The sequence below is a fragment of the Pteropus medius genome, unplaced genomic scaffold, assembly GCF_902729225.1.
Source record: "Pteropus medius unplaced genomic scaffold, Ma_sr-lr_union100, whole genome shotgun sequence".
NCBI classification, from domain to species: Eukaryota; Metazoa; Chordata; class Mammalia; order Chiroptera; family Pteropodidae; genus Pteropus; species Pteropus medius.
The window spans coordinates 288,143-313,547 of NW_024344378.1; the positions used below are offsets into that span (position 1 = coordinate 288,143).

At 49.8% G+C, this 25,405-nt stretch overlaps 1 protein-coding gene and 1 long non-coding RNA gene across 12 annotated transcripts in view; one reads left to right on the forward strand and one right to left on the reverse strand.

Moving 5' to 3' along the window:
* The window catches only part of DIP2C (disco interacting protein 2 homolog C), a 212,566-nt gene that overhangs the window by 153,287 nt on the left and 33,874 nt on the right, over nucleotides 1-25,405 (reverse strand). Inside the window, exons 1-4 of one of the 11 annotated variants that reach the window (XM_039870930.1) lie at nucleotides 9,272-10,593; nucleotides 9,071-9,164; nucleotides 8,868-8,961; nucleotides 6,323-7,606 (exon numbers count right to left, since the gene is read on the reverse strand). The exons of 7 other annotated variants lie outside the window; for them this stretch is intronic. In XM_039870930.1, the coding sequence (XP_039726864.1) occupies nucleotides 6,323-6,335 (13 nt within the window). In that variant the 5' untranslated portion in view covers nucleotides 6,336-7,606; nucleotides 8,868-8,961; nucleotides 9,071-9,164; nucleotides 9,272-10,593. Of the gene's footprint in view, nucleotides 1-6,322; nucleotides 8,256-8,867; nucleotides 10,594-25,405 lie in introns of those variants that run through there. 3 more of the 11 variants (XM_039870929.1, XM_039870937.1, XM_039870932.1) reach the window with 3 other exon arrangements.
* On the forward strand, nucleotides 10,582-14,988 carry LOC120608974 (uncharacterized). Its single transcript, XR_005654572.1, has 2 exons — nucleotides 10,582-10,821; nucleotides 11,121-14,988. It is a non-coding gene; the product is annotated as an uncharacterized LOC120608974 (long non-coding RNA).

The window sequence follows — 25,405 nt, forward strand, 5'->3', positions numbered from 1 at the left end:
ATTTTTAAAGTCCCTACCACAAAACACTTATTATTCATCTCTCTGCTTTATAATAAAAGGAGTTTTCAGCTTCAAGCATCTACAACACAGCTTTTATTAAGTAGCATTTATGTGACTAGACAAGAGATTATCAAGGACCACTTGGTCTGAGCTTTTAGAACCCACAGAACACGTGTTCCACAGCAAAGGGAGAAGACACCAGAGTCACTGAAATGTTCTGCCTTTGCCTTCAGGCAGAGGAAAGGCCAAGGAAATGCCCAGTGTCTACCAAAAATGAGGCAAAGCAGTCCTCAGACAAGCAGTTACTTCTAACTACATCCCTTATCACCAACACCAAAATAAACATGCAAGATAATTTCAGCATAATTAGCTTCTGATCCCACCCAAATCAGGCTGAAGCGTTTACAGACATAGGAATGGTTTGTATATCATTAGAATCCGAATATGGAATTTGAATAGAAACAAACACCTTTCATTACAAGTACTCTGAACTTCTCCAGCATAAATCCATAAAAGAACATAAATCCATAAAATTCCTGTCAGTTAATTCTATCCTGCAGGTGGAGAAGGGGCTCACCACACCCCACAGACAGGCAAACCCCTGGAAGGGTCATTAAATTAGCATCCTCTGAGCGTCGGCGTCAACCGGCACCGCCGTGGGTACTGAAGTCTGGATAAGCGATGCCAGCTTCATGGCTTCAGTCGTGACAACTTCTACTGTGGCTTTTTTGGTTCCTCAGAGAACCTGGAAGTGCTGCTTAGAGCCCAGGCTCAGGGCTGCACGTTGAAGTAACACACAGTGACCAGGATTCTAATTTGGTGGTGTGCGTAAGAATATCAAACATTTCAGAACTTTAAGTGGGGTACCAGAGTGAGGCTTTTTCAGGAATATCATTTCTGTCTGGCACGGGCCTAGGCCATCTCCCACGACATGTGGGACGAGAGGAAGATGGCAACTGAGCCAGACCGCCAGGCTCCGCACAGGGGACAGGTGGAGTCCAGCTGTTCAAAGGTGTGGAGACATGAGCGCGTAAGGGCTCACACCAAGGTTTTAGAAGGGTTTGGAGCGCCTCGTGTACACGCCTGGGCAGCTGGACCAACAGGAGCACTCTAGACACATCAGGACACCTCTGGTCAATCCAAACTGTGGGAATGAGCGACAGGCAAAGGGAGGGCGGCATGGGGAGCAGTGTGGGTTCACAGAGTCTGTCCCTAAAGTGCTGTGCGTGTGGGGAGGACCTGGTTTGACCGTTGTGTCACCTGAGGGCCTGATGGAGCCGGAGCCACAGGGCCACGTCTTCCCTGCTCAGCCACCAGGGGGCAGACGCCCTGTGCTGTGGACTGAATGTGTGTGTCTCCCAGATTCATGGGATGACACTGTAACCCCCACGTCGTGGTGTCAGGAGGTAGGGCCTCTGGGAGGTGATGAGGCTGTGAGGGTGCAGCCCTCGTGATGGAATTACTGTCCTTGTAAAGAGACCCAGAGAGCCCCTTCGCCCCTTCCAGGTGAGGATGCAGGAGAAGATGACCCTGCTGGCACCCTGACCTCCGACGTCCAGCCTCCAGGCCGTGAGATGTGAATGTCTGTTGGTTAAGGCCAGTCTAGGGCACCCTGTTACAGAAGCCTGAGCTGGCCCTCTGTGTAGGAAGGCCCCCGGCAACCCGCCTGGCCACGGTAGTCCACGCCCAGAACCCTAGCTGACGACAGGACTTCTCCCGGGTCCTCTTCCTGCGCCCTCTGACTACGCTTTCATCAGAACAGTGAGATGATCTCACAGGTACATTTTGGAACAATCTCCGTTTTGCTTCCTTTCCAGTCTCAGAGAAGTGCTGTCATGACCACGGCTGCAGCCCCAGGTCCTCAACTCTGAAGGTGCTTTCACGCGTGGGACCTCCTTAAGTGACAGCTGCCCGGGAAGTCCACAGAAAGGATGCCGGTGCTGACAAGCAAACAGCCAGCACAGGGGGCAGCCAGTCCTCTACCCGAGCCCCAGCGGCAGCAGGGTCGATCAGACTGGACCAATGTCTTCCGAGGCTCACCAGAAACAAGCTCTCTCACGCAGGTATGACCTTCCCGGCCGATGAACTGTGCGCATCGGCAGCCAGCTCTGCCAAGAGTTATGGCACGTGACCCACCCACATGGGCAAACACACTGCTGGGGAACCGCTAAACCTCCAGGCGCCCCGCCCCGCATGACCTGGATGATTCATCTCTGTCTACGCCCACTTTTACTTCCTCATGTGTGGTTAATAGAAACCAAAAGGCTGGCTTTCTTCCAGCCAATCACCTGCTCTACACAACTACACGGGTTTTAAATTATAAGGCTTTGATAACTTCACAGGAAAAAGTCATAAGTCATTATCACCAATCCAAAGAATCAATAAATTTCCAGCTAATCAGGCAAGAAATCTAAAATGAAGCTACATTAAAGTTTACAACATTCAACTATAGTTTAAAAATGCACCCATGCTTCAAAAATCACCATTCCCATTTTAGATGTCGAAATGCACATGAGGAAAACAGAAATGCACTCAAGTCTTTTTGCAGTCTTTACTCAGGAACCCCCACGTTTAAACTACAGCGGGTATGGAGGAGCTGGCTGCAGCAGGGAGAGAGAACAGCGGGCCCCCAGTCCGCCTGCATCTCATGGGGGCAGAGAGTGTGCCTCTTACGAACAGGGACCTGGAGTGGGATGGAGGTGGCCTGGCCAGAGGCCAGTCAGAGAAAGTTCACCACGGGCCAGCTTGTCCTGGCGGGGACTAAAACGGCCAAATGCTGGCTCTGAGCTCAGGTGCCAGGAAGGGGAGATGCGTGAGCAGAGTTTGGTTGGCAAGCATTTGCTCCCACTGATGGGTGGGGTGAGCAGCTCAGCTTGCCACGCACAGAGGTGGATCTGGAGGGCCTGGGCTGGCCCCAGGTCCATGGGCACCAGGCCTCTTACTGAGCGCACATGGGAAGGCAAGGTCTTTGCAGCGAGAAAAGGCTGCAGGACTTTTCAGCCATTCTGTCCAGCAGGACACAGGGCTCAGGATTGTTCCCAGCACACAGACGTCAGGTCTGTATGCTCTGGACACATCCCAACAGGCTCTCAAGGTCAGCTGAGCTCTTGGGCCCTCGCGTTACATTTCTCCTCCTGCAGGAGTCCCCAGAAGGGCTTCGGCGTTTTATACTAACCCCCGCATCATGCGCTCGCTCCTGTTTCCTACAACCGTGACACCACCACAGCAGCCCTGACACGCAGCACAGGACCACACGTCGTTTCTCAGTGAGCCAGGGAACTTCAGGGAGTCACAACAAGACGTGACTGGGATTCCCTGGAGGGCAGGCCAGGGTTGGAAAAGACAAACCTACCGAGAACCAGCGCGCTGAGTCTCTCTTGTGGGAAGGGGCAACACCGTGTCACCTGTCTAACCGCACTTCGCATCCTACAACGACTGGTGACGACCAGCCCCACCAGACAGGCTGTGGAGACTTAACAGTGCTGATGTATAAAGACAGCGAGTTCCGTGGCCATGAGCCAAGAACTTACCTCACACCTTGAAAACATGCAGAATGACCTTCCCAGAAATGCCCTGCCACCACCAGTCCGCCTGGGAAACATCTGATGGTCACATTCAAGTTCTGACATGTCAACTATTATGTACAAAATTCATGTGAACATTATTTATTACAAAGTACATAAAAAAATTCAACAAATTATGCAATTTTACTGTTTCAAATAGTAAATTGGGTGAATTCTGTATCCCACACTCAAACATGGATTAACATGATTCAGGACTTCTATCTCTCATGTGCTTTCAAGTTTTATTTTAATACACAACGCATAAAAGCCTAGTCTCCCTGAGAGAGTGGAGAACTATTTCCAACACTACACATGTTATTAACGAGATCACGCTGTGACCGAAATGTCCTTTTTTAAAAGACCCATTGCTTTAATACATCCAAAGAAGATCTGTTTCTGTCCAATTCTCTTTTCCACTGTAGTTTAAATGCCTGTCCTAGAAACCACCTCTAGTTATAACTCAGGGCACTGTGAAAGCTGATATAATGCAGCCATTTTGAAAAGACGTGGAGGAAAAGAACAGAAACCCTGCATCCAGGTCCTACTGCTGCTCTAACAAATCGTCACACTGTTACTCTCTTTTCGCTCTGAAGCTCAGATGTCTCACTGGCTAAGCTCAAGGTTCGGGCAGGGCTGCTTCCTCGTGAGGCTCCAAGGGCCCTTCCCTTGTCCTTTCCAGCTTTTCCAGGCTCCCACGTCACCCATCCTCTGCTCACGTCATGGCTCCTTCTCGAACTGTGACCCTTCTCCCTCTCATCAGGGCCCTGTGATGACACTGGGCCACCGAATGACCCCAGACCATCTCCCCATCTCAAGACCCTTAAATCAGTCGTGTCTGCAAAGTCTCTTCTGCCCAGCAGGGTAGCATTCACAGGTTCTGGGGATCTAGTCATGGATATCTTTGGGGGCCATGATTCTGTTTCCACAAATGCTAAGTAAAACTACTTAGAGAATGTCTGTGGTAATTTTCTATTGAACCTAAATTTAGGACCCAAATCTCGTATCACGTGACAACAACATTAATCACGAACATTGTCATGGAAATGTCAACCAACGTGGTTTAAGAAAATACTGAGTGCTCAACACATTTCCAGAGCTCTGTGGTGTGGAGAACACAGAAATGTGCACACATGCACACACACACACACACAGACACACATATAGACACTCTCCCCCAAAACCTAAAATCAAATATAGAGAGTTTCAACTTTAATACTCTAAATCTTATCTCATTATAATGTTCAGCCTCTTGATTATATACATTTTTAGAGTACTGGGTTTCTTTTTCTTTTTAAAGTAACTATCCAGAAAAAATATATATATTTATTTCTCCAAAACTACAGAGATGGATTTCTTTCAAAAACACTTTTCTCGATTCTATTATCTCATACGAACTAAACAGATATATTAAAGGAAAAAGAACCATTTAAGTTCATGCGGGGGGTTGCCTATGATTTCACCAAGCACAATTTACTCTTGGCCAGTTAGAGATCAGCGATACCAAAACTTGGGGAAAAGGAAAAACATAAACTTGCACTCAGGACCAGGCCATATATTATGGGTTTTCTCAATCAAATTGTTGGCTTGCAGCTTTTCCTACACATTCTCGATATTGGTTTCTTACAAAAGCTAAAGTTCAAGGATGCTGGAAAGTCTGCCAGTATCTGAAAACTCTACAAAGCACAGGCAAAGCAGAAATCATGAACGATGAAACTGCTGTAAGACAATACAGGAGATCTCGGCATTGAGATCACTGCACACCTCAAGCATCTAGAAACGGTGAGAACAGGGGACACCTAGCGTGTGTGTGCGCACGTGGTGTGTGTGTGCGCATGTGCGTGCACAGGGGGTTCAGTTCTCTCTTCCTGCAGGAGACGCATCCAGTACTGACGTTACCTGAGAAGCACAACCTCATTGCTTCAGTGCAGAGGGTGGTCACTACAGTGTCATCAGCCACCAGGACTTAAACATGGAACATTTTACATCCAAGTGAAGTCTGCCCCTTAAAATGGGGACCTGGGGCAGCATGACGGAATTTCTACAACTGTCTCATCTCAACTACTAGCTTTGGGGGAATCTTAGGAAATCATAAGCCAAACCTATTAATTTTGCCAGATTCCAGTACTTCCTGAAACATTCTTTCAATTTGCCACTCAGGATTTCCTGCCAAATCTAGTAAAGTCTAAATTCCTCATCACTACGGATGACAAGATCGATGGACTCCCTGCCCTTAGCATTGGCCTACACACAAACTGTTATTTACACAAGACTGTGCTTGAGGCCAATTCTCAACAGAAACAAGAAACCATAAAATTTCATTATCCCCATTTTGGATTTGAATATGAAGGTTGTTACCAAGTCAGGTCCCTAACTTAGACCACAGAACAAATGTTTCTAAAGCATGGCACGTGTTTAACTTCATGCTGTCCACATGTTTTCAATATTAATGGCCTCAAAACTACTGACGTCGTAACTCACCATACTTGCAGGTTATTTAACCACAAAATAATGATGACTATGCGATAAAAATGCCTTCTTAGGGATTCTATCACACCACAACGATCCAAACTAATAAGTCAGGAAGTTTAGAATTATACATATACAGCCAGCAAAGGGACGTCCTCCACCAAACAAAGTAAGAAAAGGCTATAGGAGAGCCACTGAAGAACTGGAACAAAATATTACAAAATGGCTTGCGGTCTCCCCAGCCACAGGCATCACGGCCTCCTGCTAAGAAGGCACCATTTCCACGCACTTGCCTTTCCGGCCCATCTCAAAGGTCCCCACGTGTGAGACCTTCTGGCAGCCCACGGAAAGTTAATCACTCCACCTCCAGTATCCACAACCCTTCAGGTACCGCCTGGCTCCACGCTGCAGTGCCATGTTGGACGCGGCCATCTTCCTAAATGGGATCCTGCAGGTGCTGAGGTGTCTGGCACTGAGGAGCATCAATAAGTGCTGAGTGAACATACGTAAAGCGGCCAGTCCACGCTCTTCACCATGTTTTCAGATCTCCAAGTTGTGTCTTCAGAATGAACTCTGTGTAATGTGGAAGGAAGGAAGGAAAGGCCATGACAGACCCACCCTCCTGCAGCCTGGCAAAGAACTGCTTGTCAGCTCACAAGCTCCATCACTGGGCAGAGCACCCTTGGGACCTGCGGGCTCCATCCGCACCTCAGGAGACGGCCCCACCTCCAGCACCATTAAACAAGGACTGCTGCACTGCCCACCATACTTCTCCTCTGGGGATTTAAACCCTCGCGAACGTGGAAGCACGTCCCACCACTCAAGGACTCCTTGCCAACAAAATAACGAAGCCCCACTCCACTCCTAAAAAGGAACATCCCTGTGACCTGAACCCGGCTGCCCTAGAGCTGGGGAGAAGTGTGCGGGCACACCTGTGGGATGGCCAACCTGGTGCAGAAGGCTGCTAGAGCCTCTCCACGGGCAGCAGACCGTAGTCGGAGGAGGCTGCCTGGCAGTTCCCTGACCGGCGACCAGACCCGCTGACACGAACGACCCCACTGCCTCGCTCCTGTAGCCGGGGCCACGCAGAACCACTCCGCTTCTGCACCGGAGGTGACAACTCATGGCAGAGCATGTGATGAGCCCGTCACCATCGCCAGGGCGGAGCACAGAGCAGGCCATACAATGTCCTGCTCATTGCACTGGGCTGTCCAAGGGAAGGGCACTGGGTCTGTCGTCAGGGCTTCTAAAGGTCCAAAGCATCCTCACTCCAGTCCCTCCCAGGGGCCTGAGAGGCCCTGTCAGTGGTCCTGCACAACCCTGGGTATGGGAAGGCCTCCCCTCTGACCTGCCAGACCGGCGCCCCGAGGAAGCAGTTAATCACTCACTGGAGTGCTGGGACACGCCCGAGAGCCGGCAGTCTATGAGCCTGTGCTCTGGGGGCTGATGCCATCAGGCTTCGGTTCAGACGTGAAGATGACGCTGTACAACCGCACTCCTTTGGTGTCACAGAAGAAGGGCTCCACTTCCACGCACACCACTACAGCTGCTGTCCTCACTAGCAAAGGCTCAGGGACCTGCTCCCCGACAAGAATCACAACTTATAACCCACAGAATGGGTAAGGGGAAAGATCTAAAATTCGATGCTTAGCATTCTACAAGTTCCAACAAAGCCAAAATGGGTTTGCTGAGCCGTCTGTGCCACTATCCCTGAGATCCATGAGTCTCTCGCAACAGTCTCGCATGGGCCAGGGGGCCAGGGCAGGATGCTGGGCTCACAGCTGACGGCCGATTTGAAAGCACAAGGAGAGGGGGTGCAGCCTAGCTGCAGAGCGGGGTCTCGCCCAGACCACCACCAGGTAGCTGCTGGTGTGTGCACCACAAACAGCAGTCGGGCTGCTGCACTGTTTGCAGCTGCCCCTCACTGCAGGCACAAGCGGGAAATGTGGGCTCAGAGGAACCGGGCATTCCCTGGGGGCTTGGCGGGTACCCAGCTCAAGCTCATATGAAAGTGGCAAACATTTCCCAAATACAAAACTGGCAGAAGTGCTGACGTGCAGGTGTCGCGGGACCGAGGTCCCAGGAATGGCAGTTTTCCCTTCTACCCACAATGTCCAGCACTAGGTTTCACTTACTTGGAGAAGCCCTTTGCCAGAATTCCTGAGGCTGTTCCACTTTCCCATCTCAGGCTGATGGGACCTGCCATCTTGTTTGTCCCATACACCCTTTCTCATGGAGGCCAGGCCGCCCGGGCCCCCTGCCCAGAGCCCCTCTCCCCACCAGCCCCTAATACTCCCTCCCTCCAGGAAGCCCATTTGGATTTCGTAAAAGAACAGTTGAGCATTTCCTTTCACCTCGCTGGCTCTGGACAGAAAAACATTTTATGCTTCCTGTTTAACTTAAGTCTTTTTTTTAAAAAAACTAGAGAACAAAAAGGATAGCTCACACAAGCAGGGGCTGTTTCTTCTTCATGAATGGATCCCTGTCTCCTGCCCACTGGCACTCAACAAGCATTGCCTGAATTAATATCATTAATATTACATCCAGAAGTTGAAATACAGACACCCCTATTCCTTCACAAACACCCTGGGTCCCCAGGCAGGTGGCCCATGTGAGTAGAATTTGTACTGGAGCCATTTTAAACTGGCCTCCAAATGAATCTTTTAATTTCCAGACTTTTCAGACATACCTTTTGTTTTGTTTTGTTTTCATTATTTTGATTCTTTAAGGCATTATAGCAGCTATAACCAAGGATAAATCCATTTGCCCAATTTTATATAAGTAAAATGTCAAAGAAGATGCAAAATGAGGTGGAAAGGTATTTTTCAAATCCAATACCTTGGGTTTAGCTTGGGTTTAAATGGGAACACGAAGAAGGGAAGAAGTTCTGCAAGGATGCGGGCAAACTTCAGCAATCAGGGAACCTGAAACACTTCAAGGACAAAGTCAGGTATGAGGAAAGACTTCAAGGCAAACTTTTTCTTTGAATTTTGATTTCAAAAGAGCAGACATACCCAAAATATGAACTCTCCCATCCATACCTCTTGTCCCTTAAAAAGACTTGAGACAGTGATGTCACGGGTTGGCCCTCCTCACAGTTGCATCCTTAAAGCCTAATTTAGTCACACCAGCATCCTGCAGAGAGATCACCATCCATCCCCAACAGAAAGGACCACGTTTACACAGACCTGCCCGCTACTTTAAGCACAGGAGAAACTAGAAAGGGAACAGATGTCACTCACCCGCAGAGCCGAGCTCCGTCAGTCAGAAAGGGCCGGCTTCCATGTGAGACGAGCAGTTTGATTATTGAAAGAGCTTGTTACTTGCTGGTTTAAAGCTTAAATCAGAATTTCAAGTGACAATATGGCCCTTCCTAATAGATGTGCACTGAGTTGGTTGCAAGAGCGCTGTTTTAGCCACACACTCCCCCTGGTCTTGCTAAATGGACGTTCCCACACCTGTGAGCTGGGTGGGCCGGCACGGGCACATCTGTGGCCTAGAACACCGGTCCCCAAGGGCCAGTGCTCCTATGAGAATCTAATACCTGATGATCTGAGGTAGAGCTGAGGCAGTGATGCTGGCGCTGCGGAGCAGCTGCAGACACAGATGAAGCTCTGCTTGCTTGCCCGCCACTCACCACCTGCTGTGCAGCCCCGTTCCTAACAGGCGTGGATGGTGTCAGTCCACACCCAGGGGTTGGGGACCCCTGGCCTAGAAGCTCAAAGGCAGAGAGTTGTGCGCTTACCAGCTCGTCCAGGAAAGAACAGGACCTTGCTTTATATAGGAAAGGGCTATAAAAATTTATAACAAATGAGCAGGGTGACAGTGAATTAAATTAGCGCCTCTCAGGCCCCTACCACTCAAGGACCCAGGGCAGTGAGGGCAGGGCGCTGGGGCCTCTCAAGCCCACTGCAGGCTAGGACTGACACGCATGGGGTCCGTGGATTCCCGGACGCTAAGAGAAAACACACCATCCACCACTTCACAGGTCAGCTCCTGCTGAGCTGGGAATGCACACTCAGTTCTGGACACCTCTGCCTGGTCAGGGCGCATCTCACTGGGGCACCTGCTGGGAAACCCACGGGAAATTCTAGCACACCGAACAAGTAGGGTCGTGAAATGATTCACGAGGCAGGGGTTGGGGAGGTGGGGTACTGTCTGTCCCTCAGATTGCCCACAAGCTCCCAGCGCTTATACCTGCACAATTTTGCCTCAAGGGTAAGAAGCTACATCAGGCAAAAAGCATCAGTGGGAATATGTGACCCCCTCATTCACCGCTTCTCCTGGCACAACCCCCAAGCCAGCCAGTGCAGGAACTGTGACCCTGTCCTGCATGACAGGGCTAGAGAAAGGACTGACTTCTATAACATCTGCGCATTCCACCCACCTGGAGGTCATTCACCACTAAGAGATGAAAATCGATCGAAAGGCAGAACTTCCCTCAGCCTCGGCACCCACACTTACAAAACGCCAGAACCAACAGATAAAATAATGTGGCATTTTTCCCCTATAAATAGCAGGCATGTGCTGGCATCCGGGTTGAGAGTGAACGCCTGGAATGCACCACCAGACCCAGGAGCGGCTGGCTCAGCTGCGGGAATGCCAGCCAGCTGACGAATCCGCCTGGGAGGAAAGTCAAGCACCTAAATCTGGTTCCCCGGGCATCATGTTCTCGGCCAGGCTGGAGCGGGCGAGCAACGGTATCAGCTTCCATCCTGGGTAGCCGACTCCTCCCCACTTCTACTGTCACTGCTTCTAACTAAGGATCACTGAAGTGGGAACCTAACAGCAGGTAATTAGAGCAACTGCTACTGAATGACAATGGCACAGGTCCTAGTAAGATTGGACTTCATTCCAGGAATGCCGGCCTGGAAATGGGACCGGCAGGCTCCTCCCGAGGCCGGAAGAGCAGCCCAGCAGCCACTGGCCCCTTCGGGCCCCCAGCGCCTTCTGAGAGTCGGACACTGGCCTGGCGATGGCTTTGATCTGACCTTCGCCACCCCAAACCAAACGCATCACCCAAACTGCCCCCACCCCTGCCTTCCTCCTCTGCTAACTACTCAGGAATTTTTTCCCCATGTAAATGTCCAGGAGCCCGGGCTGCCCATAACCAGCGACAGCGTTCTCAGTGGGCCTCCTACAGCACCGCGACAGTCACTGAGGACCAGGAAAGCAAAGCAGCACCGTCCTCAGGATCTCCCGGTTCTCGTGGCCTGGATGCAGGGCCTCAGCCGAGGCGCCGCACGGCACCTGTGAGCACAGTACCTGGGCAGTGCTGTCCTTGGACTGGACTAAGGAAGCGGGTCTGCTCTGCGCCGACAGCACCCCGGTCCTGAGGACACAGCACAGCCCCACCAGCACAGAGCCAAGGGGCTCCAACTGCACAGGGTTGGGCACCCCAACCCCCATGCTGTCCAAGGCCAACTGTACGTCTGAAGAAGAGGTTTATTCATTAACAGTTCAGTCCTTCACTCGCACTACTGCCGGTGGCAGCAGGAAGCCACCTTGGCCTGCAGTGCATTGTGGGCAGGCCAGGGCCACAGATGTCGCCCCACCCCAGGCCCCCTGCAAGGCCCACAGTGAGCTCTGGGCGTCTCCCTGGCTCCCGTGTTCAGGCCCTGACTCAGGGACACCCCGTTCAACAGCATGTCCTGTGATGGGCACGTCACACATCTGCCCTCCTCAAACAGAAGCCAACTGTCACAAGGGGCTGCTGAGCACCTAAAAAGTGGCTAATGTGACCGAAGGACATGTAACTTGTGACTCCTCAAAAACTTTATCGCTCATCATCTACTGACACCATCATGCATGTCATATGTGTGATATGCTACATTCTCACAACGAAGTATGCCAGTGGAAAGAAAACGGTACCAAGAAAATCAGAAGAAAGATAAAACACATTTACAGCACTGTATGTATTTACTGAAAAAAATCTACAAGTGGACCCACACAGCTAAAACTCATGTTCAAGGGCAACTGTAATTAATTCACATAATTACTTTTAATTTTCATTAAATTTAAATTTTAAATAGCCGTGCTACAAGCTTCCACAGTGGGCCTCACGGCTCGAGAGAGTGAACGTGGGAAGATGTGGTGCCCAGAAACTCTTCTGAGTAACTCAACACGTGACTGCAGAGAAAGTCACCTCGGCGACATGAGACAACACACGTGAGAGCTCAGTCTCTAGAGTCGGGCGCAGCTTGGAACCCCGGCCCTAAGGGGTGTGGCTGCGGGTGGCTCAGCGTCCCCAAGGCCCGCCAGATGGGCAGTGTGACAGGGATGACTGAGCCATAGCACTGGGCAGAGCCTGCCCACAGACCCCCAGTTGTCGCCCTTTGCAAAGCAGGCAAGTGATACTGCTCCAGGCTCTCACAAAAAGGACCGATTGAGAGGACAATTCATCAATACATCTCCTGTTTCCTGATGAGACAAACAGAAGTTTGCTCTGAAACAGTGTAGGGCCTGAGCATCCCCAGGAGGCCCCTTCATGCCACTGCCTCTGCCAAATCCACGTGACGAAACAGAAATCTTTGTGTGCACCATTTGCTTTTTTTCTTTCAGGAAAAATCATTTGCACAGTGTTAAAGAGAAGTTATCAAATGGCTTATGCCTTCAATCTAGTCTCCAAGGACCACGTGGCTGCTTCTGCAAGGCCTGAAGACATGCAGATACTGTCGTAAGGGCCAGGTGGCATATAACGGAGAAATACGTCACTGTGCTAAAGGTTTTGTCTTCTCTGAGACATTTAATTCATCTAACTTTCACCACTGAGGTATTCACAGTCACAGACCTACAATCACAGTACAGAGGTAAGAACACTGCATTACCAAACTGCAGTGCCCTACACCAGTGGTCCCCAACCTTTGTGGCACCAGGGACCGGTACTCCTACGAGCATCTAACGCCTGACGACCCAAGGCGGAGCTGAGGCGGCTATGCTGGCACTGGGGAGAGGCTGCAGATACAGATGAAGCTTCGCTCGCTGGCCTGCCGCTCCCTTCCTGCTGTGCTGCCCAGTTCCTATCAGGCCACGGACTGGTACCAGTCCACAGCCCGGGGTTGGGGACCCCTGCTCTAGGACACACCCCCAACGACTGCATAAATGTTTATAAAATGTCACTTTACTTGGGATGCTAGATGAGGCAGAGCCAGGAACAGGGCTTCACTAGAACTTCTGACTTGTCTGGATCAACATCATCAACAGATTTTACCAACAGAGGACACATCCACGTACAGCACACCCACGTGGAAGAATTCCTAGGTGTGGGTGTTGAAAGTCTGTACCTGAGGCATCAGGTTGCACAACCCTCCAAATGACAGGAATCGTGACTCATGTCATGTCATCCAAGAGGGTTCCTGGAATGAAATGCTACCTAGGAACCAAATGCCACAAGCTACTTGATTTCTAAATGACTGACTTTCTGTCTACAGGGAGGTGGCACTGACCCAGCTTAGACAGGTTCTGTGACCACGTGAGAGGTTCAGTCTGGGGAGAGAGGCTCACGGTGGAATTTCCCCTCCTTGGCGCCTCTGTCCGTGTCCTCCTGAGACTGCTGGGGAGCAGCACAGAGCACGTCCCCACTCCACTGCGAGAGCTCGGGCCGTCTCTCCCACCACCCAGTTTACCCCCCACTCCAAGTTACACACTTTGCAAACAAAAATTCAGTTCTCTTTACCTCAGGCTCCAAAATACAAACAGAATTTCTAACAATTTCATCAAATTATCAAGCAGCAGTTTGTAACCTGGACCAAAATCTGATGCAAAATCCACAGCTAATTTGGGCTGATTACGTTACAGAAGGCACAGGTGAAAACTTCAACTTATCTGTGTATATTGTTCATGGGATCGATTTCATAAACAAACAACTATTCACACTATGAGTGTCCTCCATCGAGTGTAAATTAATTTGCTTCTCTGACAAAAGACTTTTTCCTTTTCCAGTATGAATTTTATCTCTATGGCCTTGGGAGTAAATCTCTTAGATCTGCATTCTCCTGAGTACATCTCTCTGCCCTCTCTCCACTGCCGACCTGGGGAGCCCGCCTGGAGGAAAGCTGCAGCGCACCAGGGGTGGGCCTGGGATCACATCGCGTCTCTTGCTAACACAGGCCGTCCCCTAGATTACCGTCGGGTTGACGAGCCCAGCACATTAAGGGTGCAGACCGTGTCTGCCACAGAATGGGCTTCTGCAAACGGGAACCCCCACCTGTGATGCGGCTCGCCACGGGGACAGCTCAGAACAGCTTCTCCAAAACACGCAGGCGCAAAGATGCCATGGGGTTGCCTAGACATCTGCATTTCACTAGGATTCCATGGACACAAAAGTGGGACCTCACCTGAACTGAGTGATAAGCTGCTGGAGACCCGGGTGGACAGCCTGAGCGCACAGAGCCCAGGGCTATCCCCATGCCCAGAGTCTTGCAGCCCTCTCCAGAGTGCTCAGGACAGGTGGTGGAGACACAAGGCCTAGGGAGCACCAGCCACATCTGCAGGAGCATGAAGCAGAGAGGCCAGATCCCCTCCAGAACTACCTCAGGAGGGCAGCTGCCCCTGGGGGCCCTCAAAGCACAGGGGAACTCACTGCCCCAGGGAAGGGAAAGAAAAATGCCCCCTTGGGGAGGGGCAGATGGAGACGTTATTTCAGGGTTCTGTTAGCAATGCCTTCTTGGGACATCTGCCAGGACAGAAACGCAGCTGTGACTCTGGCTCTAGGGATCTGACCAACCGAGCGGATCCTTCAGTGTCTCCTCTTCCCTCCTCCTCTCATCACTTCCCCCTTGTCCTGCCCCCTCAAAAACGAAAGTACTTCCGCCAGCCAAAAAGCAGAAGGCTGCTATCATTGCTCCAACACAGCTCTGCATTTGAGGTCCATTTGATGAGATACCCAATGTTGACTCAGAATTACGGTGGTTTAGAATACCTCTTACCACATTAAAATAAATCTCATGTTCTAACTGCACTTTGCTGGGTGACCGGCCTTCTAATTCAGGGTGGGAATATTAAACTCAATTAAGTTCAACACATAAGCATTTATTAAATTGCTAGACCAGGGAGACAGGGGACAGAAAGACAGTGAACTAGACCTCAAAACCCTGGGACCTTCTCACCTTAAATTCCAGAACACAATTTTCTAGAAGTACCTAAGATTGTTACCCAACTTCAGCTAACGATTACAATATCTAAATTCGTTTTTACTTTATTCCAATTCTAAACATCAAAGCATCACTATTCACCAACTATTCCATCTGGAACACCAAACAGCCTGAGAGCAATGGCTCCAGTAAGAATGGGGCACAGAGGCACCCCAAGGGGCCTAGAGAGTCTCTACACAAAGCGCCAACAAGTGGGGAGTCAGAACAAGACAAGAGACACACGACATAAGACGATAAAATGAGACTGGCAAGGCCTCAGATAGGTCTGTTCTGAGAAGGGTCATCATGGCTGGGGATACCTGACAGGGGAGTCGGGCCAAAGTTAATGTGGCGGCTTCTCACTCCAACCAAAATCTCACGACCTTCATAAAAGTCGGGGTGGGGGTGTCAAACCAGAACTGCTGTGGGACACTGAGGCTGTGAAAAAATGAAGAGAAGAGGGACACGGCTGCACAGACCAGAGGGAGGACACAGACTCCGAGGGCAGCAGTAGCCAGCCGTGCCACACTTATGCCACCGTCAGCTTCAACGGGAGGAAGCCCACATGGGCCAGACCATGCTGCCATGGTGAGTGGGTTTCACATGAACAGGCTGTAAAGTCATAAAAAACCCTTCCTCTGTTTACTAGCGCACAACATCCAAGGAACAGATCTGGACAACCAAGCCAGAGCAGCACTCCAATCCCCGCTCTGCCACACGGCCCGCCACTCGGGTGATGTGCACACACATCCCCACGTGCGTGAGCAGAACTTGCACACCCATCCCCTCTCAGGGCTTCTCCAGCTCCCAGGTGAGGCCCGTGCTGCCTATCAGGGCCTGAGCCTTCTGCAAGTCACAGAGTACAGATGGGCTCCCCGGCATCGCCATAAGCCCTTGATCCCTAAGGCTGAAAGCGGCCTGACTCACATCGAAGCTCTCCGTTCCTCCCCGTCCCCAAATCACAAAGGAAATGCTACCAAGTGGGACGATGAGACCAAAGACAGAATGTACCACTCCCTGTGCGGCAGCCACAGTCCTGGCCCCTCAGTCCCTGTGCACAGATCCGTCTCGGGAGTCAGAGGCTTAAACGTGGCATCAAACTCAGACGCCTCAGGAAGCAGCAGGGAGACGTGTGGAGGGAGACTGGAACCCAGTGCCCTCAAGTCACAAATTCAAAAGGGGTCTTTTTTTCCGTTTTATTGAAACATAATGGACACATAACATTGTACAAGTTTAAGGTGTGTGATGTATTAATTTGATACACAAATGCATCACAAAATGATCACCACAAAAGGATTACTTAACGCCTCCATCACCTCACGTATCACCGTGTGTGTGTGTGTGTGTGTGTGTGGCGGGATATTTAAGTTTTACTCTCTTAGCGAATTTCGGGTATACAATACAGCATTCACTACAGTCACCACGCTGTTTGTTAGGCCCCTATAATTTATTCATCTTATAACTGGAAGTGTAGGCTCTTTGACCAACATCCCCCATTTCAAACCACCATCCTATTCTCTGCTTCTATGTGTCTGGCTTTTTCAGATGCACATTTGTCTTTCTGTGTGTGACTTAATCTCTCAGCATACTGTCTTCCACGTTCACCCAGTGTCACAGGTGGCAGGATGTCCTTCTTTCTTGTGGCTCAGTATTCCACTATGTGCTTGCGCCACACTTTCTTCATCCAGTCACCCACCGCTGGACACTCGGGTTGCTTCCACGTCCTGGCCACTGTGACTAACGCTGCCGTGAACATGGGAGATGTCTCTTCTAGGAAACTCATTCCATTTCCTTTGGATAAATACCTAGAAGTGGAACTGCTGGGTCATATAATAATTTTAATTTTGTAAGGAGCTTCCACACTGTTGTCACAGTGGCTCCCTGCGCTTCGCACCCTCACAACACCTGTCATCTCTTGTCCTTTCATGATGGCCCTTCTCAGGGGTGTGAGGTGACATCCTGTTGTGGTGTAAATGACCAGTGAGGTTGAGCACCTTTCCATGGACACCTTTCCATCTGTACATCTTCTCTGGAAAAACGACTCTTCAAGTTCTGTGCCCGTTGTTTAACCCGATTGTTGGTTTGTTTGCTCTTGAGTTGCATGAGCTCCTCATACATTCACAAATTTTTAAATCCTTTCTGATCAAACAGAACCCACGACTGACTCTCAGAGTGAAGCCTAGGGGTTCGTATTTGACTGCCAGGGTTGCGTGAGTGAAAGGATACAGCCACTCCATAAAAGAGCCAACCTTCACATCACTAGTTGACAGCACAGCATTTATCCCAAAACAGTGAAGTAGCTCCCAACAAGGAAACAGCTCAAAGCTGACACATTCCTCTTTAATTATTAAACCCTTAAAATCCACTCATTGAATTATTTTAGCCCCAAACTCTAGCACTGTCTCTGCTACACAGCAGGCAGAGAATTCAGTACTGGTTTGTTTACCTGGATGGATCTGGGCCCAAAGCCCTAAGTCCTCTTGCTGGACTTCTGGCCCTGGTGGCACTCATGCCCTGTTGCCATGCATAGTTTCTACCTGCCTGAGTTCCCCACTTCCCTAAGCACACAGCTAGTTCTAAAACAGTCAGAGCCACTGTGCAGACACAGCAAGATGCCAGAAAGCCTTATCCCAAGACTGTTCTTGGGGGCCTGATTGTGCCGCATTGGTTCACAAATGTTATCCCATGTCGGAACTGCCGGTGAAATGCAGATTGCTGGGTTTCCTCCCAGTTCCTGCATCAGTAGAGCTGGATGGGACCGAGTCACTGGCATTTCTGACAAGTCTCCAGGTGATGATGCTTCTGCTGACCCCCAAGCCACACAAGCACCCCGTCCCGGACAGCCCCTCATGGCACACCATATCCAGGAACAGACAGAGGCTCCGTTCCCCCCAACTCCCACTCCACCTCACCCCCTCGCTCCGCACAGCTTGCTCCAACTATAAAGATGTTTCCCCATTATTTTCAACAAGAGCAGTTCCAGCTGCCTTGTCTAAAATACACACTCCTGTGACTCAGATTCGCCACCTAGCATGCAGCCATCAAAAATGACATTTGGTAAGAACGTTTATTAACACGGAAATTCAGTGTGACATACCACTGGCTAAAAGAAAACAGCAAGAAACAAAGCTGTGCCCGAGCACAGTGGTACTGGTTAAAAGCACGGGAGGTGGGTGGACAGAGGGGCGGGACGGATGCACGGAGAGGTACAGCAGACCGTGAGAGAACATGTTATGATGTTAACAGAGGTTATTTCTCCTGGTGCGATTACCTGTGTTTTTCACCAGGTAATTTTCAATGAATACTATGTGATAATAGGGCAAAAAATCAGTTACTTTAAATTTGTTTGAAATGTTTTGGGAAAAGTTTGCTTTCTTAAAGCTTCTTGACAAAACTGATTTTATGGGTCATGACCATTCTCATTTATTCCAGCATCAGTGTGGTACAATAGGAAAGCATATTTTCGAGCCCCCAAACCTAGCCATACCTACACATCTGCAAAGGGCAGGCCACACGTCCCCGCCCCTCCAAAGGGCCATGAAGAGAGATGGACCGTACGTGTGAAGCAGCTCCTGAAGGCTTCGGAGCGCGGACGGAGGCAGACTGAGGTGTGGGTTTGGCTGCTCGGCTCCATCTGGGAGCAAAGACTTTTTCCCACTTAGTGTGCACGCGTTCGAGAGGCATGAAGACTGCTGCACTGAGCTGTGACAGGACCACATTTCCAGTGTGTGCATACAAAAGGAGAGCACCTCGAGCGACTTGGCATCTGCTCTGGCCGAAGCAGGCGCCCCGCCCAGCCAGCAAAAGCGCCCCCAGCTGCGCACACGGTGCGCTGTAGGACGGGCCTCCGCTGTGAGCTGTAAAGCCTCGAGAAGGCCTGTTTATAAATACGTTATGGAAGATGCATAACTAAGTAACTTATTCAAAAAGGATTTACTGAACAAGCCCTAAGCAAGCATTCACTCTAGTGGCACCAGTGTGAAAATGACAGAATGCTAATGACGCCGAGATGGAGAAGCACACAGGTTGCCATGACAACAGAGCCCAAAACAACTGCATTTGGGCAGGAAAGCTGGGTCCCAATAAGCAATTAAAATCTTAAGAACACTCCAGCACCGTGAAAATTCTCTGGAGTGTGCCCGGGTGACCCACACCCCCGCAGACCTGGTCAGCAGCCCACACCTCTGCCCACACATGGTTTCCAAGAGCACAACAGACTCCACTTCTAGGCAGACACCAAGGAAAGGTGACTCAGATGGCACTTTTGCTCAACAGTCTCCCACATTTTAGATCCAGGTTCCTGATGTCAACCATGAAAATAAATGTGTCAACCTAAATTACAGTCACTTCTTCAGCTGGTCACTATTTCTGCGAACAATCACAGAACAACTGGAACTCCACCGCAACCAGCAGACAAGAAGCCCTCTATCACCCACAGGCCAGCCAGCCCAGCAGGACTCCAGCCGGCATTCCCACATCTGCCAGCTCCAGTCAAGCTGACAGTAAGTCCCATGACGATGACCAGGAGACAGTCACACACTAGCTTCAGCAGAGGCGAAATCACATCAGAATTTACATACACCCTAAAAATGGGCAGCTGGTGGCAGCTGAGCCCCAGACTGGACGCCATGCAGAGGGTTCGCTTCGCGCGGCAGAGGACAGGCTTGCACTCTCTGCTCCACCGGGAAGGCGGCTGGGCCTGTGGCCTCACATCCTAACATCGTCACACATTTTGGGCACAGCTTCCGAATGCTGGGGGAGGAGAGAGAAGTAATGATCATGCATAAGGGGGCTTGAGGAAGAACAGCAACAAAACTGCCCCTAAATTTGCAGAAAATTTGAAGGCACGCAAGGCCTCATGCACACTTGCCATGCACACTGCTACTGCAGTTAGGGTGACAACAGGTACAGGTTCTCAACATGTCCAAATAAATACAAAGACACGTACAAAGTATTGAATCTTTTTGATTACTTACAAATGAGGAACAGTTGCCTAAAATACCACCCTCAAAAAAGAAAACTCACCTGAAATTGTAAATAAAAATTCTAAATGATGACCTTTCAATTTAAAAGAATTAACTACTGAAAGGTACTGCATTGGTAATAGACTAAAACAGTGAAAATTACCCCTGAAGTCTCCTCAAAAAGGGCCAATTAAAGGCACGTCGAAAGAGTTTTGTAAACTAGAAAACTGGAAGAATCCCTCTAATGGAATATGTGATAAATCTCTCGATTCATTCCAAAATAAAGAAACTACTTAAAAATTATTTTCAAAAACCTAAGCTGTGAATAAATGAAACAAGAAACAGCGAACCACTGTTCCCATGGGTGCCCCCTCCAAACCCCCATCACACTAACCCCCAGACGTGTCCACATAAACACTAGCAACTGCTAATACTCGCTGAGTGGCCAGGACATGCTGGCGCTATTTAAAGTGCACGGCCTGTGACCTTCATGCCCACCTTGTGACTGAGACTCACTGTGATCCCCATCCTACAGATGAAAAACAAGGGCCGGGAAAGTTCAAGGAAACTCCCAATGTCACACAGCTAGTGAAGAGCCGCCAGTGACAGAGCCCCACCAGGACCTCTGGCTGGGCCATCAACTCCAGGGCCCCGGGTATCACCTGGAACCGCCCCTCCTGACAGAACTGTTAGGTCCACCTGCAGTCAGGTACCACCCACTTCATCTGCCTGCTTGCAAAAGACGTGAAGCCATGCCAGGCCTCAGGCGCACTTGCCATGAATGCTACTATTTCCATTAGGGTGATACCGAATGGAACTGGGGCAGGAGCGGGGCACCCGGCCACTCAGTACCACCTGGAGGAGCGGTCACTGTCCGTCTTCCTCGTTTCTGGTTTCCGCATTCTTTCCCACAACGACTCGAGTTTTCCTTTTCTTTTTACCTTAAGCCCATCAAGTGGCTCCACCAGTGTAGACCAAGGGCTCGGCGTGCACCCTGGCCCATTCGGGGCAGTGCTACTGTGAAACGGGAGCATTGACGACATATGGGTGAGTCCAAGTCGGTAGCTGCTGAACCCCACACAAAGGACAGGACGGCCCAAAGTCACACAGACAGTGAGGCAGGATTACAACCCCATTCAGTTCTCTCACAGGGAGCCTCACTTTGGACCATTCCCCAACAAACCCGTTAACAACCCCCAAGGCCCACTCATTTATTCTTTGGTCACAGATACTGTTCACTTACGAGTTACTCTTAGGAAGTAAGATCAACAGCGACCTCATCTCCTTCCTCTGGCTTTGTCCTCCGTTACGAAGGCAGATCTAAGTGTCACTCACTGTGCCAGGAGTTCTGTAAGCCACTCTTGGTTTTCCCTTACAGCTTAAAGATGTCTCCAGACATCACCCAGTGTCCTCGAACCTGGACGTCGAGATCGCTGCTGATGGGACCACTGAGCTAAGCAGGCGAACGAGGTGGGTTCGTGGAACGTGGGCTCGGAGAGCTGTGACCGCCTTCACAAGAGGTCTGGGTTTTGTCTCTGGGGGTCTGGGACCCGGGCATGGCTTGTCCAGGGCACTGCCTGGGAGGGCTGATCGGACGCACCAGTGTACAGCACAGATTAGAGAAGAGGCCGATGAGACCGCCACTCCCACGGCTAGGTCCATGGAGAGGGACAGAGAGGAATGACATGTGGTGGCAGCTGGGGAACAGGAGACATGGGCTGTGGGGGATGCCAAGCTGCATCTCAGAGGCCACCAGGACGCAGACCCTCATGTCGGTCACGTGCTCTCTAAGCTGTCACCTAATGCAAAATTCTTACAATAACCCAAGAGGTAGCCATGACTATCCCCTTCTCCAAGGACAGAAGGAGAATGTGGGTTAAAGCCTACTGTGTTTCCCATCTCTTAGGGGAAGCATGGCCACCCGGGAATCAGGGCCACCCAAACGGAGCCGCCCCCAGAGCTGCCCGAGATCTGGGCACCGGAGAGCAGCCTCTCCCTGACCCCGAATGTCAGGTTGAGGGTGGATGCCCTCCACAGAAACCTCTGGAATCCGGCCGCATGCAGCCTGAATGATGAGACCTGACAATGTGGAAAACAGCTGATCATTTCTGTAAAATCAGCCCCAATGAACAGGTGCCACACCGCCTTTCAGATTTTATCTCCTTACTGGGTGACGGCCTGAAGGCCACCAAACGCGAGTCACCACGGCCAGTGTTCAAGGCCCACGGGAGATGTCCTCAAGTAGAGGGACTGACATCCCACCAAGAGCTACTTGCCAAGACGGAATACGTCACAGAAAGCTAGCGCCTCCCGTCCCTTCAGTGCTGTCTCCCTTCCGGTCCCTTCTACCTGGATTTGAGCTAAGTTCTTTCTAGCCTCCAGTGCACCAGGAGGAGCCCTGGGCAGAGGCGAAGAGACTGGTCTCTGTGCAGCTGAGCAACCCACTGAAGCTGATCCCCGGCGTGTCTGCTCCCCAGGGGGACGGCACCAACCCCAGGGGCCACGCGGTCACCATCGTGGTCGCCATCTGCCTCTTCAGCCATCAAACAGGGAAGCGGGGTTGAACCGCTTCTGCACTGCAGGAACGCGTACCACAAACCAAAGGTGCTCGCTGACCCCCACGGAGCAGACGTGAGGCCAGCAAGACGACACAACTGGCACCAGTCGGAACAGCACAAGTCGCTTTGCTTTTCTGGTTTTCTCTTTTTGCTTAAATAATTAAAGATATTTGTTGACAAAGAAAAAATGCACTACGGACCTGAAAAAGTTTTCTTTCTAATTAAAGGTTTCTAAACCCTTCCATATACTTTAATAGTTGTAATTATAGTCCTACTTAATGTTAAGCACTTCGACTCCATGAAAGGTTAATTATACGGGCTCTGGTAATTATAAAAAGTAAAATAACATATAAAATGTCATAATGAATAATTAATAAGACCTCTGTTCTGGTTCAGACCAGGATGCAGTGCTAACAAGCTCCATCTCCTGGGTGCGAGGATGATCTAACTGAAAAAAACCAATGTCTGGCCCCCCAAACAGGAGCTTACAATGAGCACTTAATCCTGCCCAGAAACAAGGTGGACTCTCCATGAGTGTCCTGCTCAAACGTACAGCCACGCAGAGTTGTGGTGGCTCGTGCGCCCTGCAGCTCAGGACCGGAAGGCGAGTTTGCGACTGCAGCGCGGGGTGTGGAGGGGGAGCCTCAGGAGACAGAAGCCGCAGCAGGGGGGCCCCTGCACGGGAAGGACGGTGAGTCTTCTCTGGGCAAAACAGATCCATGGTTTACATTACTCAATGTATTATTAAATTAATTCCATTCGCAGAGTTAAATTTCAATTATTATGAATGTAATTAAAATTAATGCAAATAAGTTATCTCAATTATTAATTTAATTAATGTATTAAAATACCTGAAATAAATTTTAAAGTGCCACTTGCTTTGGTACTTTCTATTTACTGCATTTCTCATCTCTTAGGGGAAACCGGTGAGTATTCTGGAGTCTTATTTTTCCAGGCTTTTATCTGTCTCTTGGGGTGTTTATAGTTTCGTAGCAATCTCCATGTTAATTAAATCTGAGTAAGGATATATCATCGGTAGGGACTTAATTTTGCTTCAGAAAGAGTGACACTTGAGATCACATTTGATACACAGCCAACTATCAATATGAATACTGCTTAAAAGTGTCATTTTGTAACGACTAATAATTTGCACCACTAAGCAGGGCAGTTAGCACTTAGAATCACTAGGTGTTAAAGCTCTTAAAACATTTTTACAAGAGTATTCTCTAACGAGTTGGCCTTAGAGCAAACTCTGAAGACTTCTTAAAACTAATTTTATATTGGGAGAAATCTTTTATCATACATTCACTCAATATTAGGCTACCCCTCTCCAGGCAAGCCCTTAAGAGGTACCTAAAGTTTAGGAAAGCGGTGACACTTTCAAATGCGTTTTTCAGTGACTGCCCAAGAGCAGGGCAGCTGCTACTCAATCAGTGACAAAGAATACCTCTGAATCGATGTGGGGAAATGCATTCGACTCCCAAAACAGAGGAGAAACAGCTCTTTTCCTTAAACTTTTTTTAAAATTAAAGATGCTCTGTCCTGGCTCCATCTATTGAAAGGATGACCCCTACAGTCCCAGCAGACAGGCCTCCCGTGTCCGAATCCCTCAGGCAACCCGGCCCCATGAGGCTGCTGGGGGGCACTTACAGCTAGGAACCCTAGTGATCTAAAGGAGGTGAAGCCTTCAACCTGGGCGGCCGTGTGTCTAGCAGCCACAGTAGCGGCATTTGATGGGGGAACGCTAACGACAATATCGGGATCTACGTAAATGCTGTCTTTTAGATACTCAGGCTTCACAGTAATAGCAAAGAAAGGGAAATGCCTCCTCTCCTTATTTCCTATAAAGTGCCTAACCTTGCCTGACACTTTATCAGTCGGAGATTCAGGACAGTTAGTTATTTTTAACTCGCCTTGTGGAGCAGCTGCAGGGAACCATGTGCTCAGGCAGGCTCTGCTTACAGTGACAGCAGCTCTTGGAAGTTCAAAGTGACACTGGAGATGGGTTTTAGTTGGAAATGTCCCCCCACTTCTTCCTGTGATGCCAGGTGAGCTTCTGCAGTGGTGAGGACATTGGCACTGAGCTGATGTTAGCTCAAGCACAGGCCACCACTTAACATTCACACAAGAAGGACGAAGCGCCAGAAAATAAACTTCCTATTAATGGGAGATTCTCGATACCCCAACATGCTAAATTCTTCCCAAGGGTAGTATAAAACTGTTACACATAACATAAAATAAATTCCATCAAAATTGTGTCCTCAAAAATCCACCTACTTAAATCTTTATTTTAAATTGGCACCAGATTCTTCAGGATTTAAACAGACTGAGGATGGCTTCCAGGAACAACCATGAACACACGCAAGATTTAAGCCAACTGTCAGTTTCCCTGACTCCAGCTCAGGAGTTAACCCAATGACAGTCCTCATTGACACTGAAGATACAAACAGGACTTTACAAACTGGTAGCAGACACTAGCCTTTCTAGCCTAAGGTAAGCAAGGAGCCAGTCACAATTTCTATCATCATTAACTCTGAAGAAACAGACATTTGCTGATTCTTCTTGATTTAAGGTAATAAAAAGAGGTTAGCCAAAAAAAAAAATAGCACATACACGTCCTGCATAAGTGTGACTGAGTTCCCAGCTGTTCCCACACAGACTGTCAAGGTAGAGGCACTGCAGTCGCGAACCTGGTCTCCGCAGCACAGAGAGCCTGTCCCAAT